The 18,644-nt window shown below is 41.5% G+C and overlaps 1 protein-coding gene across 1 annotated transcript in view; it reads left to right on the top strand.

Moving 5' to 3' along the window:
* Positions 1-16,571, top strand: part of LOC142196912 (phospholipid scramblase 2-like) — a 47,386-nt gene extending 30,815 nt beyond the window's left edge. The window contains exons 9-11 of the mRNA XM_075266892.1: positions 11,936-11,950; positions 15,316-15,502; positions 16,325-16,571. Of these exons, the coding sequence (XP_075122993.1) occupies positions 11,936-11,950; positions 15,316-15,502; positions 16,325-16,571 (449 nt within the window). The remainder of the gene's footprint in view (positions 1-11,935; positions 11,951-15,315; positions 15,503-16,324) is intronic.
* Positions 16,572-18,644: the final 2,073 nt, after the last annotated feature.

The following is an 18,644-nucleotide window of genomic DNA, read 5'->3' as shown; positions in this document are numbered from 1 at the left end:
GCTAGACAAGACAGTCTAAACATACACCAGGTTTATCAAACAGCATTAGGCACTTTGATAAAACTGGCAAAGTTTAAAGAGAGTCTTTCATTGCAGAAATCGATTTTTACTGAGCACAGAGAGTACAGGGGGAACGCACAGCTTTGTCATCCCTGCAACGCTGCCTATGTCTTCTATTAATGTAATGACGCCCCCTGGTTCTCCTGTCATCTTGTTAGGGAATTGCTAGGACAGCAATTCCCCAGTAGCTGTTGAAAACCTAGGGGCGGGACACAAGAGACAGTGAGCCCTAAGCTGAAGCCCCAAACTAACCCTTCCTATTGCCAGACCCTATCCTACGTAATAGGTGGCAACCACAAAGACGGTCCCTTCCTGTATAAGTGATACACAAAACACAGACAAGATGGACAACAACAAAGGGAGGTCAACTTAGCCAAGGGTCAGTAACAGTCGAGCGATGCAGTGCCAAATCAGAGTCCAAAGAATAGTCAGTAGGGAAAGCCAGAGGTCAAGGATTAGAGAGCAAGCAAGAATAGTGACAGCAAAAAGCAAGTATGCACAAGGCAATAGCAAGCATTGGTGTGAATGAGAGCCAAGACTAAATAGGGAGGAAGAACCCGCCCCTGGAGTTGACAGGAAGGCAGGCTGTCAATCACAGGGCAAAATAAAACTTAACTCTTAGAGGAGCAGAGGGAAATAAAGGTGAAGGAGATGGGTGTGGTGGAAAATCAATTAATGAACTAGAGCTGTGTTCACACAACGCAACCAAAAACTTTAAACAAAGAACCAAACTGCACACGCCTCCTGCACCGCAGCATGCAAGCAGAGGGCGGCGCAGTGACCCGAACAGGCAGAGACGTTACAAATCTGCTTTATTTTTGGAGAACTGTAATTTGACAGTCTTCCCCACGATTGTGTAGCCTACTGAACCAAACTAAAGGTTTAGGTGTTTTTTTGTGTTGTCTACAATATTGACATTTTTCCTAATATTAGGGTTCAGCTTTCCGTTCTTCTTGTCCGCATGGGGATCTGATAAATGGAAAGCTAACATGCTTAAAAAGCGGTTACCTGCGGAAACCTGCGGACTCCCTATATTATAACAGGGTCCATGGGGTTTCTGCATGAAAAATGCGGAAAAATGTAGAGAGAAAAGTCCTGCTTTTGGGACTTTTCTGTCTGCATTTTTTAAGCGGGTTTGGAGCCAGAAATCCTGAACACAGTTCAAGCGCTAGTGTGAACCTAGCCTGAGATGCATCTGTATTTATAATATACTATAGTCCAGAAATAAATACATTTGCCAAAGAACTTTTACCTATTTACAGTGCCTACAAGTAGTATTCAACCCCCTGCAGATTTAGCAGGTTTACACATTCGGAATTAACTTGGCATTGTGACATTTGGACTATAGATCAGTCTGGAAGTGTGAAATGCACTGCAGCAAAAAAGAATGTTATTTCTTTGTTTATTTATTTTTTTTAATTGTGAAAAATTTATTCAGAGGGTCATTTATTATTCAACCCCTCAAACCACCAGAATTCTGTTTGGTTCCCCTAAAGTATTAAGAAGTAGTTCAGCCACAAAGAACAATGAGCTTCACATGTTTGGATTAATTATCTCTTTTTCCAGCCTTTTCTGACTATTTAAGACCCTCCCCAAACTTGTGAACAGCACTCATACATGGTCAACATGGGAAAGACAAAGGAGCATTCCAAGGCCATCAGAGACAAGATCGTGGAGGGTCACAAGGCTGGCAAGGGGTACAAAACCCTTTCCAAGGAGTTGGGCCTACCTGTCTCCACTGTTGGGAGCATCATCCGGAAGTGGAAGGCTTATGGAACTACTGTTAGCCTTCCACGGCCTGGACAGCCTTTGAAACTTTCCTCCCATGCCGAGGCCAGGCTTGTCCGAAGAGTCAAGGCTAACCCAAGGACAACAAGGAAGGAGCTCCTGGAAGATCTCATGGCAGTGGGGACATTGGTTTCAGTCAATACCATAAGTAACGTACTCCACCGCAATGGTCTCCGTTCCAGACGAGCCCGTAAGGTACCTTTACTTTCATAGCGTCATGTCAAGGCTCGTCTACAGTTTGCTCATGATCACTTGGAGGACTCTGAGACAGACTGGTTCAAGGTTCTCTGGTCTGATGAGACCAAGATCAAGATCTTTGGTGCCAACCACACACGTGACGTTTGGAGACTGGATGGCACTGCATACGACCCCCAAGAATACCATCCCTACAGTCAAGCATGGTGGTGGCAGCATCATGCTGTGGGGCTGCTTCTCAGCCAAGGGGCCTGGCCATCTGGTCTGCATCCATGGGAAGATGGATAGCACGGCCTACCTGGAGATTTTGGCCAAGAACCTCCGCTCCTCCATCAAGGATCTTAAGATGGGTCGTCATTTCATCTTCCAACAAGACAACGACCCAAAGCACACAGCCAAAAAAACCAAGGCCTGGTTCAAGAGGGAAAAAATCAAGGTGTTGCAGTGGCCTAGTCAGTCTCCTGACCTTAACCCAATTGAAAACTTGTGGAAGGAGCTCAAGATTAAAGTCCACATGAGACACCCAAAGAACCTAGATAACTTGGAGAAGATCTGCACGGAGGAGTGGGCCAAGATAACTCCAGAGACCTGTGCCGGCCTGATCAGCTCTTATAAAAGACGATTATTAGCTGTAATTGCAAACAAGGGTTATTCCACAAAATATTAAACCTAGGGGTTGAATAATAATTGACCCACACTTTTATGTTTAAAATTTATTAAAATTTAACTGAGCAACATAACTTTTTGGTTTGTAAGATTTATGCATCTGCTAATAAATCCTGCTCTTGTTTGAAGTTTGAAGGCTCTACCTTATTTGCATCTTATCAAACCTGCTAAATCTGCAGGGGGTTGAATACTACTTGTAGGCACTGTATGTTTCAATTATACAAATGTTTTGCCGTTGTAAAATATCTCGACCGGTGAGTTCGACTCTATAGAAAGAGAGAGGTATTTCTGCTTTGTCCTCTTCATCAACCCAAATTTCTCTGTTATAACATTAGAGTTACTGTACATCTTTAACATCTTGGTTTGTCAAGGTCCTGGTAATATTTAACACTACACATTCTCTAATATTAAGATAACATTAGATAAGATGAGATAATCCTTTAATAGTCCCAACATTGAGAAATTCAGGAAGAGGGGCCATGTCAGAGTGATTTCAAAAGCGTCATCCTGAGCCTTGCAGTAATGTGAGGTCGTGTCGTCATACCCCCATAACTATATGAAAGAGGTAAACAAAATCACTTTGTTAAGGCTTCGAGGTTTCACACTCTGAAGCCAATGTGTCCACTTAGACTCACGCTGCAAAGGTTTTCTATCCAAGTCACCCCTCCGTATGGATGACTTGATGACCTCAATTCCTTCGAATCGCCTCTATATTACCATCATGTACCTCCCAGATATGCCGACTGATCGGTTGATCTTCTTTACGATTTATATTTCCTATATGTTCTAGGATTCTTCGTCTTAGTTCTCTTACAGTTTTACCTATATAGTCCTTTGGGCAGCTACACGTGGCCCTATAGATAACTCCCTTGATTTTGCAATGAAGGAAATCATTGATTTTATAAGCGAGTCCTGTACTTGCACACACAAAACTGTTTCCTTTGGTAACAAATCTACAGGCCTTACACCCTCCACACTTATATATCCCATTAGGGATTTGTCTCTCTAACCAGGTCATCGGTTGTGTCTGTGGAGAGAGGTGACTATGAACCAGATGGTCCTTTAAGTTCCTCCTTCTACAGTATGTTATGGAGGGTAATTGAGAAATTCAGCATTACTTATATTACTTTGTTAGTCAGACCATCCATGAGCTATTGAACCAAGAAATCAAATCTATGGCATCGCTACATACAACTCACACCTCAGTGATAAATCTGGTGCACTTGCTACTTGTCTGCTCTAGTTTTATTCTGTATTACTTTAGGGTAGTAATAAAATATCTCCCACTCATTTTTCTCATAGTTATCAGTAACTTTGCACTGTAGGTTTCAGACAGAGCAGTGTGCGTGTTGTCCCACCAGGTGGCAGTATTTCCCACACTATAGAAAATACATCAGCACAAACAACTACTGTACAGTACATGCAAAATAAGCAAAAATGACTACATTACCCTACAGCTGACAAAGGAAGCTCATATATGCTGTATATTGCTCCAATTGATTCATATTGGATTATCAATGGTAATAAATTAAATACCTCTGATCTATATTTTGCTTTAATTTGTTTCCTAAGAATAATAATCTCGAGACAACTGCAGAAACCAGGATTGTAGTTGTCAATTTCCTAATAAATTACAATATAGAACGTCACTACTGTGCCATATATATACAGTATATCTAGTGACTGGCCAAGTTGAAAAGTGGTAGAAGGAGTATATAATTCTCCCAGGTTCTTGTCATACGTTCTAAAAGCAGCTAGGAAAGCTTGTAGCAAGAAAATCTGTGCTCCTTGCTGGAGGACAGCTAATCCTGTGATACATTAATATATACTATATATATATATATATATATATATATATATATATATATATATATATATATATATATATAACAGTTTATATAGATGTATGTATGTATATTTGTGCCAAAGCTCATAATAGTGTGATAGGAATCAGATGCTGGTACATGTATTATAACTATAATGACACTTGTAATAATACTTAACATTTAATAGAAATTGGGTTTGAACTGTTTGAAGTATGACTCTTACCTGAATACAGCTATATATAACACAGTACCCGTGGTACTCTGTTCATCATATGAATATTGGCACATAGGACCTGATTGTAACACAACAGAAACACCATATGAGAATATTAAAATACCATTTAACAACAGGGTACACAGGCTTTTGGTCTCAGATCTGTCTCTAGAGTTATCTGCAAATATCCAGTAGCAAATACACGGCAAAATCTGTATGTCTTACACTCAGATTTTGCCACATATTCACAGGCATTTGCTAGGCCACTTTTAATTCATTCCCTAGGTGACACAAGATGTGCCTGAATTTTTAAGAAGCTCTGACATCTTAATAAATCTGGCACGCCTTTGCGCAGTCCCATTCACCAAAATTGAAATCTATGCCATTCAGATTTCAAGTATGTCAAAAAGGTGTCATATTTGCACCATAAAACACACATATATAAATCCCCCCCAGTGTGAAATCCAGAAGAAAATTTGCAATAAAAATTTACATTTTAAACACTGCAGAGAATTTCTGAAACTCGTGGATAGCATTTATTAAAATTTTATCCACTTATCTTGTGCTTTAATCCATTGAGGATTTCTTGAGAAGACATAGGTAAAGCCCATATTACTACCATCCATAGGACAGGATCAGTTGAAATCTGACTACTGGGACTCTAGCCAAATCTGAGCATGGGGTCCTGATTTCCCTATCTAAACATACTGGCAGATCATGCAGGTATGTTTTCAATCCATTTATCTCTATTGGGACTGCCGTGGTTACCTGACACCCCCTAAGAATAATTTCATGTTCACACACAAAAAATATTTTTTGATGGAAAAATGGCCTTAAATTCAAAACAGAATTCACACACGTTAGATTCCTTTCCATTTTAATTCAGAATCCGCAAAAGAAGCATCATCAATTGTAAACTCTTCATTCAATCAGTACTTTGTATCTAGCACTGGCGTAACTAAAGAATTGTGGGCCTGGGTGCAATCTTTTGTCCGGACCCCGACCTCATCCCTGCAGTGAATTCTTCATAGTAAGGGGGAGTTCACACGGTGTAACGTGCCGCGTGATGTGGCACGTGTACACCGCAGGACCCTTTGCGTGCCGTACACGCTCCCATTGATTTCAATGGGAGCGGGGATCGTATGTGCCGCGCTAGTTTGCGGCCGTGCATTTATTCACGGCCGCAAACTAGCGCTGCGCATACGATCCCCGCTCCCATTGAAATCAATGGGAGCGTGTACGGCACGCAAAGGGTCCCGCGGCGTCTACGTGCCACTTCACGCGGCACGTAACTCCGTGTGAACTCCCCCTCATGGTTATGTGTAGAGATGAGCGAACAGTGTTCTATCGAACACATGTTCGATCGGATATCAGGCTGTTCAAGATGTTCGATTCCATACGGACACCACGTGGCAAACTTCAAAAAAATTTGATTCCCCTCCCACCTTCCCTGGCGCTTTTTTTGCGCCAATAACAGCGCAGGGGAGGTGGGACAGGAACTACAACAACAGAGGCATTGAAAAAAACCGGAAAAAGTCATTGGCTGCCGAAATCAGGTGACCCCCATTTTAGACGAATAGTGGATTTCAGATCCGGGTCATAGGAGACTGTGAACTTTGTGACTATGAGACAGGGATAGCTGTACAGGCAGGGATAGCTAGGGATAACCTTTATTTATGTGGGAATGTTATTAAAAATAACTTTTTGGGGCTCTATCGGGTGTGTAATTGTGTTTTTTGTGAGATAAACTTTTTTCCCATAGGAATACATTGAGCAGCGTTGATTGGCCGAATGAGATACAGAAGACGTCATTCGGCCAATCAGCGCTGGCTCTGCCGGAGGAGGCGGAGTCTAAGATCGCTACACACCAGTCTCCATTCAGGTCCGACCTTAGACTCCGCCTCCTCCAGCAGAACCGGAGGCGTAGCGAGCTCAACACACACATTCAGCTATGCTTCATCATGCTAATAGAATGCAGTCTATTGGCATGATGAAGTAGAGCTGAATGTGCGTGCTGTGCTTAACTACGCCGGTGGCGTAGCGAGCTCAACACACACATTCAGCTCTACTGCATCACCGCATAGGAAAGCATTGACCAGCGTTGATTGGCCAGTCTACAGTATTCGGCCAATCAGCGCTGGCTCTGCCAGAGGAGGCGGAGTCTAAGGTCGGACCTGAATGGAGACTGGTGTACAGCGATCTTAGACTCCGCCTCCTCCGGCAGAGCCAGCGCTGATTGGCTGGAGACTGACCAATCAACGCTGGCCAATGCATTCCTATGGGTATGCGGTGATGCAGCAGAGCTGAGCTCGGCACACACTCATCTCTTCTGTACAGAGACTCAGCAGACTTGGCAATGCAATGAACTCTCAACTACACCTCTGGTGTAGTTTAGAGTTCATTGCATTGCCTAGTCTGCTGAGTCTCTGGCACAGCAGAGCTGACCGTGTGCCGAGCTCGGCACTCGCTCAGCTCTGCTGCATCACCGCATACCCATAGGAATGCATTGGCCAGCGTTGATTGGCCAGCCTTCGGCCAATCAGCGCTGGCTCTGCTGGAGGAGGCGGAGTCTAAGATCGCCCCACACCAGTCTCCATTCAGGTCCGACCTTAGACTCCGCCTCCTCCGGCAGAGAAAGTGCTGATTGGCCAAAGGCTGGAGACTGGCCAATCAATGCTGGCCAATGCATTCCTATGGGTATGCGGTGATGCAGCAGAGCTGAGCTCGGCACACACTCACCTCTGCTGTGCAGAGACTCAGCAGTGTTGAGCCAGTTCTGCTCAACTACACTGTGTGCCAGTCAGCTCTGTTGTGCGAGCTCGGCACACACTCAGCTCTACCGATTCTGTATACTGATTCTGTATACTGGCCAATCAACGCTGGCCAATGCCAGTGGTGATGCAGAGCTGAGTTCAATGCAATGAACTCTAAACTACGTGAGTTCATTGCATTGCCAAGTCTGCTGAGTCTCTGCACAGCAGAGGTGAGTGTGTGCCAAGCTCAGCTCTGCTGCATCACTGCATACCCATAGGAATGCATTGGCCAGCGTTGATTGGCCAGTCTCCAGAATTCGGCCAATCAGCGCTGGCTCTGCCGGAGGAGGCGGAGTCTAAGGTCGGACCTGAATGGAGGCTGGTGTACAGCGATCTTAGACTCCGCCTCCTCCGGCAGAGCCAGCGCTGATTGGCCGAATTCTGGAGACTGGCCAATCAACACTGGCCAATGCATTCCTATGGGAAAAAGTTAGCTTGCGAAAATCGCAAGCTGACAGGGATTTCCATGTAATAAAGTGACTTTTATGCCCCCAGACATGCTTCCTCTGCTGTCCCAGTGTCATTCCAGGGTGTTGGCATCATTTCCTGTGGTGTCATAGTGGACTTGGTGACCCTCCTGAGACGGATTTGGGTTTCCCCCTTAACGAGTATATGTTCCCCATAGACTATAATGGGGTTCGAAACCCGTTCGAACAGTCGAACAGTGAGCGGCTGTTCGAATCGGATTTCGAACTTCGAACGTTTGGGTGTTCGCTCATCTCTAGTTATGTGTGCTAAGGAGTTTAATCACCCTTAGTATGGTTAGGGTAATCTGTGGGTCTCCTTGACTTATGGGCCAGATGGAAGCTGCAATCCAAATACTGATAACAATGCTTATGGTCCAACCCTAAGGTTACTGAGCCCCGATGCAACTGCACCCTCTGCGCCCTCTCAAGTTATGCCCCTGGTACTGAGTAATTTTAGTGTAGAATACAATAAATAGGCCAGTTATGCTGTTCAGAATAGCTGGCCTTCCATTTACTGTATAATGGCCTCATTTTTCACTCTCTGTTTTATACTATGTAAGATGTTACATTTTCATTATTCAGTCTAGTTCACACAACAAACAGTAAACAGTAAACTAAAAGAATTTGGCAGATCACAAAATGATATCTAAATCATTTTATTCCTATTCTATATAGCTGTGGACAGGAATATGGTGAATATTAATATACATGTTCTTATATGGTTTATTTTCACATTTTTTTTTTATTTCCATTGTGTAATATTATATTTGTAATATTAATATTTTTACACACCTCTGTACATGTTATTCTCATATTGTCACATTCTCCAGAGACAGAATATACTGGAAGTTATATTTTGCTAAATCCAGCTGCTCTTTCTCAGTTTAATTCCAGTTACCTCCCCAAACCTGTGTGGACGTGGGGATATAACACATCACTGTGCACATTTTTGGCAGCTATCCCAGTGTCATGACTACTACTATGATTTCCCTATGGTATATTACTGCTGTGGTGTCTGCAGGGAGACTTAGGTCCACAATGGAAGCCTTGTATCTTAGTAACACTCCCTATTCATAGATTACCAGAGCACACATTGTTAACCTCCCTACCAAATTCCTCACGTACACAGAAACTGTCATGGAGGTCAACCCGTGTCCTTAAGACCTTCCCTGAAGACCAATGTGAGCAAACAGTGAGGGGGTTTTAATTTGTTGATGATTAGCAGTCATATAACGGGGATCAACTATACATGTGAGGAAAAGAAGGTTTGTATATATATATATATATATATATATATATATATATGCAGTATATATACACACATTATAGGGAACAGCTCACATGGTGGAGGTTAGCAATGACACAGTTCACACAGGCAGTGGATTTAGATTATTGAGCAACAACAAAAAAAAGACACCGTGCAAACAAAACCTAATCCTGCCCAGCTCTAACTACACAGCCACATGTCTTACTAACCTAGTGCAGGACAGAGACGTGTCACCAAACATAGTGGCAGACTGTGTATAACATCCACCCCAGGGGCGCTCTCTCCACTAGGCTGCAAACCTGTCAGGGTTAGGGTTCCTTCCCCAGTAACACCCCAGGGTGTTTTCAGGAAGCCTCACCTGAAAACACCTGACTACGGAAAAACCTGCAGTAGACTGGAAGACTCCCACTGACAACCTGTCCTCCAGCCCAGAAAATCCAGCCATATAACTTAAATAAAGAGTCCTAGCAGACTACGTTCTGCAAAAGTAACATGTATCCTTCTGGATTTCCAGTACCCTGCCTGGCTGAGGAAGCCAGGTGAGATATACCCCGTCCACAACTTTACCATACACTTCACTATATATCACCCTCCTCTTGCCCCGTCTAGGCACTTTTAGTGAACATATAGTGCACCCTGTACACAGGACCAGTTTTAGACAAAATGTGGCCATGGGCAAAATTAAAATTGGGGCTACAAATCCTTACTTGCCATATTTAGTCATTTCAGAAGTCAGTGCTGCAGTTCCAGTAGCATTGGAATAGTATTAAAAGATTAGGAAAAAAATATATAAACATATATAGTTGTGAAGCCAACCACAGGTGTATCACTATATGTGTACTGCTATACTGGGGAATTACAAAGAATTACCAATCAAAACACATCATATACAGACCACTAATACGCCAATACTAGGCTCAGGTAGTAAATAGTAAATATAGTGTGGGATTAATAATAAATATGTGTCCCACATTTTTAGTAATGGCACCCTTTTATTTCTCATAAAATAATAAAGCTTTTACTCACCTAACCTCGCGCCCCTGCTGAATACTGAGGCTGAAACCTCTCCCTGCTAGTAGACTCCAGCCCAGGTCCCTCACAGGAAGTGCAATGTGGTGACCTCATTGCGCCTCATCTTCTACATCCCCTGACCCTTGTATTTACAATTCAGTGTTCCTGGATCTTCCATATTATGCTCATTTGTACACTTTTAAACGGTTTGTTATTATACAGTTACTCCTGACAGAATTACATGTAAATAAACAAATAGTAGTTATAATATAGGATAGGGGAAGGGGTAAATGCCCTTACTGTACAGCCTCAGTGACAAACTGAAAAACCAAAAGGACACCATGTATGAAGGCTTATACAGTCATAGAACAGACCGACCAGCAAGACCCTGCATATATTTCAACTATTCATGAAAACTCAGGTACCCTTTATCAGTTTATTATTAGAGATGAGCGAGTAGTGAAATATTCAAGATTCGATATTCGTTTCGAGTAGAGCCTCAATATTCGACTACTCGATCGAATATCGAATCCCATTACAGTCTATGGGAAAAAACGCTCATTTCAGGGGAAACCACTATTTGACTAAAGGAGAGTCACCAAGTCCATGAGTAGCAGGAGGAAAGTGTTTAGGAGGAGCACTGTGCAGTTAAATCGCACGGACCCCATTATAGTCTATGGGGTCCGTGCGCTTTAACTGCACAGCGCTTGCAGTTGCGCTGATATTCCCTTCGGGGGGTCCTCCTGCGGATTCCTTCCGGACGGGAGGCAAGCGCTAATGTGAACCGGCCCTTACTCGTCCGGCAGAACCAGCATTGATTGTCTGAATGGCAAATCAACGCTGGTTTTGCAGCAGGCTCGTCCTTGCTATTCGGGAGAGCTGGCAGCTTGCGTTTATGTGGGAGCTGACTTTTTCTCATAGGAATGCATTGACCAGCGTTGATTGGCCAGTGTACAGCATTCGGCCAATCAACGATGGTTCTGCTGGAGGCTCGTCTGTGAGAAGGCGGAGTCTAAGATCGGACCACAGACGAGCCTCCGGCAGAACCAGCGTTGATTGGCCCATGCTGTACACTGTATGGCATTCAGCCAATCAACGCTGGTCAATGCATTCCTATGAGAAAAAGTCAGCTCCCGCATAACGCAAGCTGCCAAGGATCCCAACTAGCATATAATGGGCTGCCACAAGATGTGCTTGCAGATGAAGTTTGAAAGTGATGAGACCTTGCCAGCCCGAGTTAAATGCGAGAGTAAGTTCAGAGAAAAAGTCAGCTGCCAGCTCTCCCAACTAGCAAGGATGAGCCTGCTGCAGAACCAGCATTGATTTGCCGAATGCTATACAGTGTATAGCATTCAGCAAATCAACGCTGGTTCTAAATCGAATCTTTACTGCGAATAGCGACAGTATTCGAACGAGTACGAGTATTTCAAATACCGTAGTATTCGTTCAAATACCTACTCGATCGAATACTACTCGCTCATCTCTATTTATTATGCATTATGCAATGAAGTTTGTGTGAACTTATTTAGGACAATGAAGAATATTAGTTATTGTACCATATCAGCTATTAAGTGTTCCATAGCTTTAAAGAGTTAATTCAAGTGCATGAACATTATATCTTTTTGTAGGGAATAAAATAGTTGGTAACTTTCTATTATTATGTGTTTTATGATATACATATTTTTAATTTTTCATTTAGCATCTTATAAATTTGAGAAACGTGTCTGAAAACATTGTGGTTATTAAAGTAAGTTTATATAAAATGGAAAACTGCACTCTACTACTGTAATATATTACTACACTTAGATGTACTAGGTTAATTAAAATCATAGGCAAAGACAGAATTAAATGAGGTGCTGCAACTAGTGTTGTTCCTCACTTGCATCTATCTCCGGGCCATAGCTAAACTGAGAAAATTAAAACTTAAATAATCCTAATAAATCATGATAAACTACAAAGAGCTTAATTCATTTTATATGATGGCGTTGTAGGGTTTATTTTCATGATAAGTGACTCTGCAGGGAAAACGTGCTCATATGTTACAGCAAGGAACATCATAAGTCACCAATAGGAAACAACTGAAACCATTTGTAGATAATGATGATGATGATAAATTATTGTTTTTTTTAAATTATGGATCAAGCTCTAACTGGATATCTCAGCCCCTTGAAATATAACAGATGTTCTCAGATTTGCAAATAAAAAGTCTAATAGAGAGCCCCAGGCTTAGCTAAAAACTCACAGGTCCTGATGCAAAAGTTAATAAGGGGTTCCCAACTTCACATACCACCAGCTAAGGACAATGATCAGTTTCAGAAGCATCTCTAGCTTTCTTAAGGGCAGTCTGCCAGCAGTAAATTGGTTATACACTTGATCACAGTGCCTTGTAGAGGTGATTGTACAGTTTCCAAATATGCCTCTGTTATTCAGCTTTGGATCTCCATTCCCTCCTGGAAATAAGGTGGAAGTGCTCTGGGGACATGCCTTAGTTTTCCAGGGATTTGGTGTTAGTTGTAGACTCCCTGATATTCATTAGTCTCATTTATGGGCTCCATTACGAAGTTGGGCTTCAAGTGAAATAATTTCAAATATCTTTGTTTGCTTTAAGAAAATGGAAAAATTCTTGATGACATCAAAAGCTAATAAGGTTATGTTCACATGTGTTTTGTAGGCTCTGTCACAGATTCCATTACAAAAGCTGGCAAATATATTGTAATATACAGATAGAAACTGAACAGACCCCATTGTAAGAAAGTCTTCGTATCAGTTTCTTCACTGATGCTGCTCTTCCAATATTTTCTTTGCTCTTCTGCAAAAAAGCAGAACAGTATAAATATAGTAGAGAGTAGAAATGAACACACCCAACCTGTGCAGACTAACACTTCTGACAGCTGGATGTGTTCTGTGTAAGCAGAAATATCCAAGGGCACAGCTTTAGGAAAGAGGGGTCACACTTATGACTTGTCACTTGTTATAATGTACTGGTAATATAAAGGGCATATGGTAGGTAAGTATACTGTCACAGATTACACAACCAGAACAAGTGGTTATTAGTTACACCTCTGGAAATATTCCTACTTACCTGGGAATTTGGTATCATTTGTTAGCGTAAGTAAGAGTCATCAGCTTTAAATATTTGGATATCAGAATAAAGTTTAGAATGGAATGAATACATAGCAGCAAACCATTTGTTATATATGTTTTTTTTTATACATAGCACTGAACCCTTTTGGTATTACATTGGTATATTGAAGGTTACTTCTTGGAGGTGTGTCTGACTGCTGGAGAGATGTGTAAATCTCAAGTCACTGGTGGTGGCGGTGTGTATTTGGGGTGCGTGGGCTGTGTTCGGGGACGATTTATGCTCAATTTGTAGCCTGAGTTAAGGGTGAGTGCAAGATTGAGTGAGTGGAGTGCATTGACCTATGACAGCTGCATCCACGTCATGTGCTAGGATGGCACGTATGTGTAAAGTAAACTAAAAGAAAAAAAATAAATGATGGTTAATAAAAACATGTAGTCATTTATTAAAAGTTATAATGTCATAAATATGCATTATGTCATAGCACATATATATTGGATTTTCTAGATTTTGGACAGTCCCAAATTATATAACTTTATTAAACACATTCATGAATCCCTCTACACCAGTTTTCTGTTATAGTCCAGTGATATTATGACTCAAATTTGGTGCAAGGCCTTTTACAAGCCCCAATCTGTGCCACACTGCCATGAGTTATATTAAAATCTATGCCAGTTCCTAAATAATGTAGATTTCCATCATGGCACAGGGACATCCAACTGATTTATGAAGAGGCCAATCTCTTCATAAATTTCTGTGTCTGTGCCAATCAGATTCTTTATTAAAACTGGCTCACAATATGCCAGTCTTAATATATCTGCCCCGTACAAACTGGCCTACAATATGCCAGTCTTAATATATCTGCCCTGTACAAACTGGCGTACAATATGCCAGTCTTAATATATCTGCCCCGTACAAACTGGCCTACACTATGCCAGTCTTAATAAATCTGACTCTTGCACTTTTTAATGAATTTGGCACAAATCATTCCAACGATCTCCCTTCCACAGCAGTCTTCGTGAATGTATAGAGTATAGTAAATGTATTTTTATATGCAGGATTGAGGTTACATTTCCCAGAGATAAATGTGTCTAGCAGCGCTACCGTCTAATAGGATGGTGGATGGAATATTACATTAGGATGAATCATCAGACCATTTGAGGAATGACACTGTAAATGTTCACTAATGTAATTTCCATATAAACTTTGATGGTGGATTAAGTTGAGTATCATATTTTTTTAAATTTTAACTCTTATTATGAGTAGATTTTCCTTGGCGAATGGAAAATATAACTAAATGAAATTTGTTCTTATAAGAATACATCTGGAAATAATAATAGATAAATAACTGTTTCTATATCACAATGCGACTGTAAAGGGAATGTCTCATGCATTAAGCGTTGGCTTGTAATGTATAAAGGAAACTATATTGTGCAATCTGATAGCTAGAGAGACAGTGAACAAGATGATGATGACAGATAGAGAGATAGATAGATAGATAGATAGATAAAAATTCTCATGCCAAAGTATTTTAAATCAAGGAAACAGCAACGGATTCATGAATACAAGAGCATGACCCTATTTAACATTCTGGAGAATGGAATGAATGTCTCACATGGGTTCATGTCATGCTATAGAAATCACTGAACTAAGACAACCATAAAGATAAGAACCTAGGACCTGTGAATTGTTTACATGTTTATACTAATAAGCCTCTTCTCCTCATCCCCCTCCCTCCTGAAATCCTATCCCTATGTGTCCTGTTGTACATAAATATGCACCCTTCAGAACTTGTTCTTAGTTATATTTGAAGAAGAAGCCAAAGAGCTTTGAAACGTCATATTCGGTCATCATTATGAGTTAGCCATTGAAAAAGGTATCATCTACTGAGGACTCTCAAGTTTTTGTTTTTTTATATTTCCTCAGGAGTTGTGAACTTGACATTTTGGAGACATAGGGATATAGAACATATCACTTGCAAACCAAGGAAAATGGAACAGAGTGTGTACTGGGAGAATCAAGTAATAATGAAGGTTCTTCTCTTTCCTCTGCAGGTCTTGTCTGAGGACTTACTCAGAAACAGTCACCTGGTTAGAGTTGTGCAGGTCCTAAGGTCTGTAAAGAAAGATTATGAAAAAAAAAAAATAAGGTTTCCTCTCTGGACTTTCTGTTTCCATTATACCTATAGGGAAAGCACCGACATTCCCATAGGTATAATTGACATACTGCGTCTTCCAAAACCGCAACGATTTTAGAAATTGCCATGTGCCTACAGGAAGTATTTTACTACAAATTGGGGATGGGATTCACTAGAATCTCATCCACTTTGCTGTGACTGTAAAACGCTGTGGTTTTTTACACCATGTGCGGCCCTGGCCTAAGGATGAAAAAAAAAATCAATACACAAGTGCCAAACTCAATATCCCAAACTTTTTTGTATTGGGGGCTCCTATAAATCATGGTAAAACGTACAATCAATTATATCCAGTGAGTGTTTTAATTCATAAAAAATATCATATAAACCTTTTTGCAGGCTTTATTTTCTGTTTAAGACCATAACAATCAGGATTAAAGAAGTTTTCTATCTTGTGTTTAGCATTGCAGTGAATGGTGGTGTTTACAAATGGAGGGTACACTGTCTTCATCTGTCATTGTGTCAGGACAACAAGCTGAAAAGTGTGGACTTAGCTTTACTCATACAGTGCTGTACACAATAGATTAATGTATCATCAGTACAAATATCATAAAAACTTGAATTGTAATACATGTTTTAAAAAACCTCTAATGCAGAAAAACACAATAGAAGGTTCTGTTCACATCTGTATTGTTGTCCCAACAGTCCTATACACTTAAAGTGGGGTCTGTTGAGACTTATCAGTTCATGGTTTCATACTGTAATTACTCAGTACATTCCTCATATTCCTTCTCATATTAGACAGCTGTGCAACAAAGAGGAAATATATTTCTCGCTTATTGAACTAGCACCTGACCTTTCGAGAAATGGCTCTCTAATCAGCCAATACTTCCCAGAGTATACAGATAAGCCATGTAAACCAGGGTATGCTTGCATCTGTTCTTGCCTGATCGTGAGCAGCTATTTCCCACACATTTATTGGCACAAGCATAACACAGACACATCTTCTATCCATGTGGATGTTAATAGCGACTATAAATGTGGATAATAGCAGCTATAAATGAACCCCAGCATCTGCAAGCCAGTTCATGTAAGTGACAAGATCATGTATCAGATTCTGGCTCAATTCGTTCATATAGAACCTCTTTCGTGCCTGCTGAGGTGCAACTATGGGATCCCTTTTGAGATGTTGTCCTCCACCCATCTCTCAAACAGCTGAGAGGTCTTCGGGAGAGGCAGGGAGTCAAGCTGTGCTTTCATATGGTCATCTCTATGGCTGTTGCATCATCCATCTTAAAGATCTCAACACAAAACACTCCGACTAGTATTTCTCTTTTACTTCTTCTAGTCTTCTTACTTATGTTCATGGTCATTTTTGGCACACAGAATATTATCATCTTAACAACAGGTAAATACAAATTAAAGCTAACACTATATTCCGCATGAAATACAATATTCCTACCAAACCATCCCTAGATTCCTTTATACCATGAGTTTGAATTCAGAAATGAAAATGTATCATTCCACCAAACTGATTTTAAAAGTAGGTCTTCTTTATCTCTCTCACTTCTTGTATTTGCTGGCTAACTTGGAGTATTCCTTGAGGGTCAATGTAATGACAACAGGTAGATCCTATTATTTGACATACACCTCCACGAACAGCTGCAACGAAATGAAGAACTATTTCTTGTTGATTCACTACAGCTGCTATATGTACCTCAATCTGTCTGCGGGGATTAAGGCCTTTCAAAGTGCATGGGGGGGGGGAGCGAGGAGGGATGTTGGGGCTCCGTGGATGAACAGGGTTGTTGGTTGGGGGAGGAAGGGAAAAGGGATGTTGGGGATCCGGGGATGAAGAGGGTTGTTGTTTAACCCCTTCCCGACATGCGCCGTAATAGTACGGCGCGTGTCGGGTCTGTAACTATGGCGACCGCCCGGGAGCCGGGCGGCCGTCATAGCCGCCGGGTGTCTACTGCTTTAAGCAGTAGACAACCGGCTCTAATGCCTCCGATCGGTCCCCGGACCGATCGGAGGCATTAACCCCTCCGGCGCTGCTGTCAAAGGCGCCGGAGGCGCCATCTTCCCGGCGGCGCATGGGCGCCGCCATTTTGGCAGGGATCGCCGGCTCCTGAAGCATGCTCCAGGGCCGACCCCCCGTTGCCATGACAGCCGGGAGCCTTGTTAAAGGCTCCCAGCCGGTCTGCAAATTCTCTCTTTTGCAGGCTGGTGTATACAGCCTGCAAAAGAGATGATGATTTTTTGCAATGCATTGCAATGCATTAGCATTGTAATGCATTGCATTAGTGATCAGACCCCCTGGGGTTCAACACCCCTAGGGGGTCTAATAAATGCAAAAAAAAAAAAAAAAAAAAAAAAAAAAAAAAGTAAAAAAAAATATAAAAAAATATAAAAAGTATTAAAAGTTCAAATCACCCCCCTTTCCCTAGAACAAATATAAAAGTAGTTAAAAACTGTGAAACATATACATGTTAGGTATCCCCGCGTCCGAAATCGCCCGCTCTACAAATCTATAAAAATATTTTTCCTGTTCGGTAAACGCCGTAGCAGGAAAAATAGTCAAAAGTGCCAAACCGCCGTTTTTTCACTGTTTTAATTCTGATAAAAATTTGAATAAAAAGTGATCAAAGCAATAACATTTCCCGAAAATGGTAGAACTAAAAAGTACACCCGGCCCCGCAAAAAAAGACGCCCTATGCATCCCCGTACACCTATGTATAAAAAAGTTACGGCCGTCGGAATATGGCGACTTTTAGAAAAAAAATTTTTTAACACCGTTTTGGAATTTTTTTTAGGGGTCAAAATGTAAATAAAACCATATAAATTTGGTATCCCTGGAACCGTACCGAAACACAGAATATAGGGGACATGTCATTTTGGCTGCACAGTGAACACCGTAAAACCAAAGCCCGTAAGAAAGTCGCAGAAATGCATTTTTTCTTCAAATCCACCCCATTCTGAATTTTTTTCCTGCTTCCCAGTACATTATATAGAATAATTAATGGTGGCATCATGAAGAAAAAATTGTCCCGCAAAAATTAAGACCTCATATGGCTCTGGGAGCGGAGAAATAAAAAGTTATGGGGTTTAGAAGGAGGGGAGT

This window comes from Leptodactylus fuscus, chromosome 3 (assembly GCF_031893055.1).
Source record: "Leptodactylus fuscus isolate aLepFus1 chromosome 3, aLepFus1.hap2, whole genome shotgun sequence".
Lineage (NCBI taxonomy): Eukaryota > Metazoa > Chordata > Amphibia > Anura > Leptodactylidae > Leptodactylus > Leptodactylus fuscus.
This window is presented reverse-complemented; position numbering and strand designations above follow the sequence as displayed.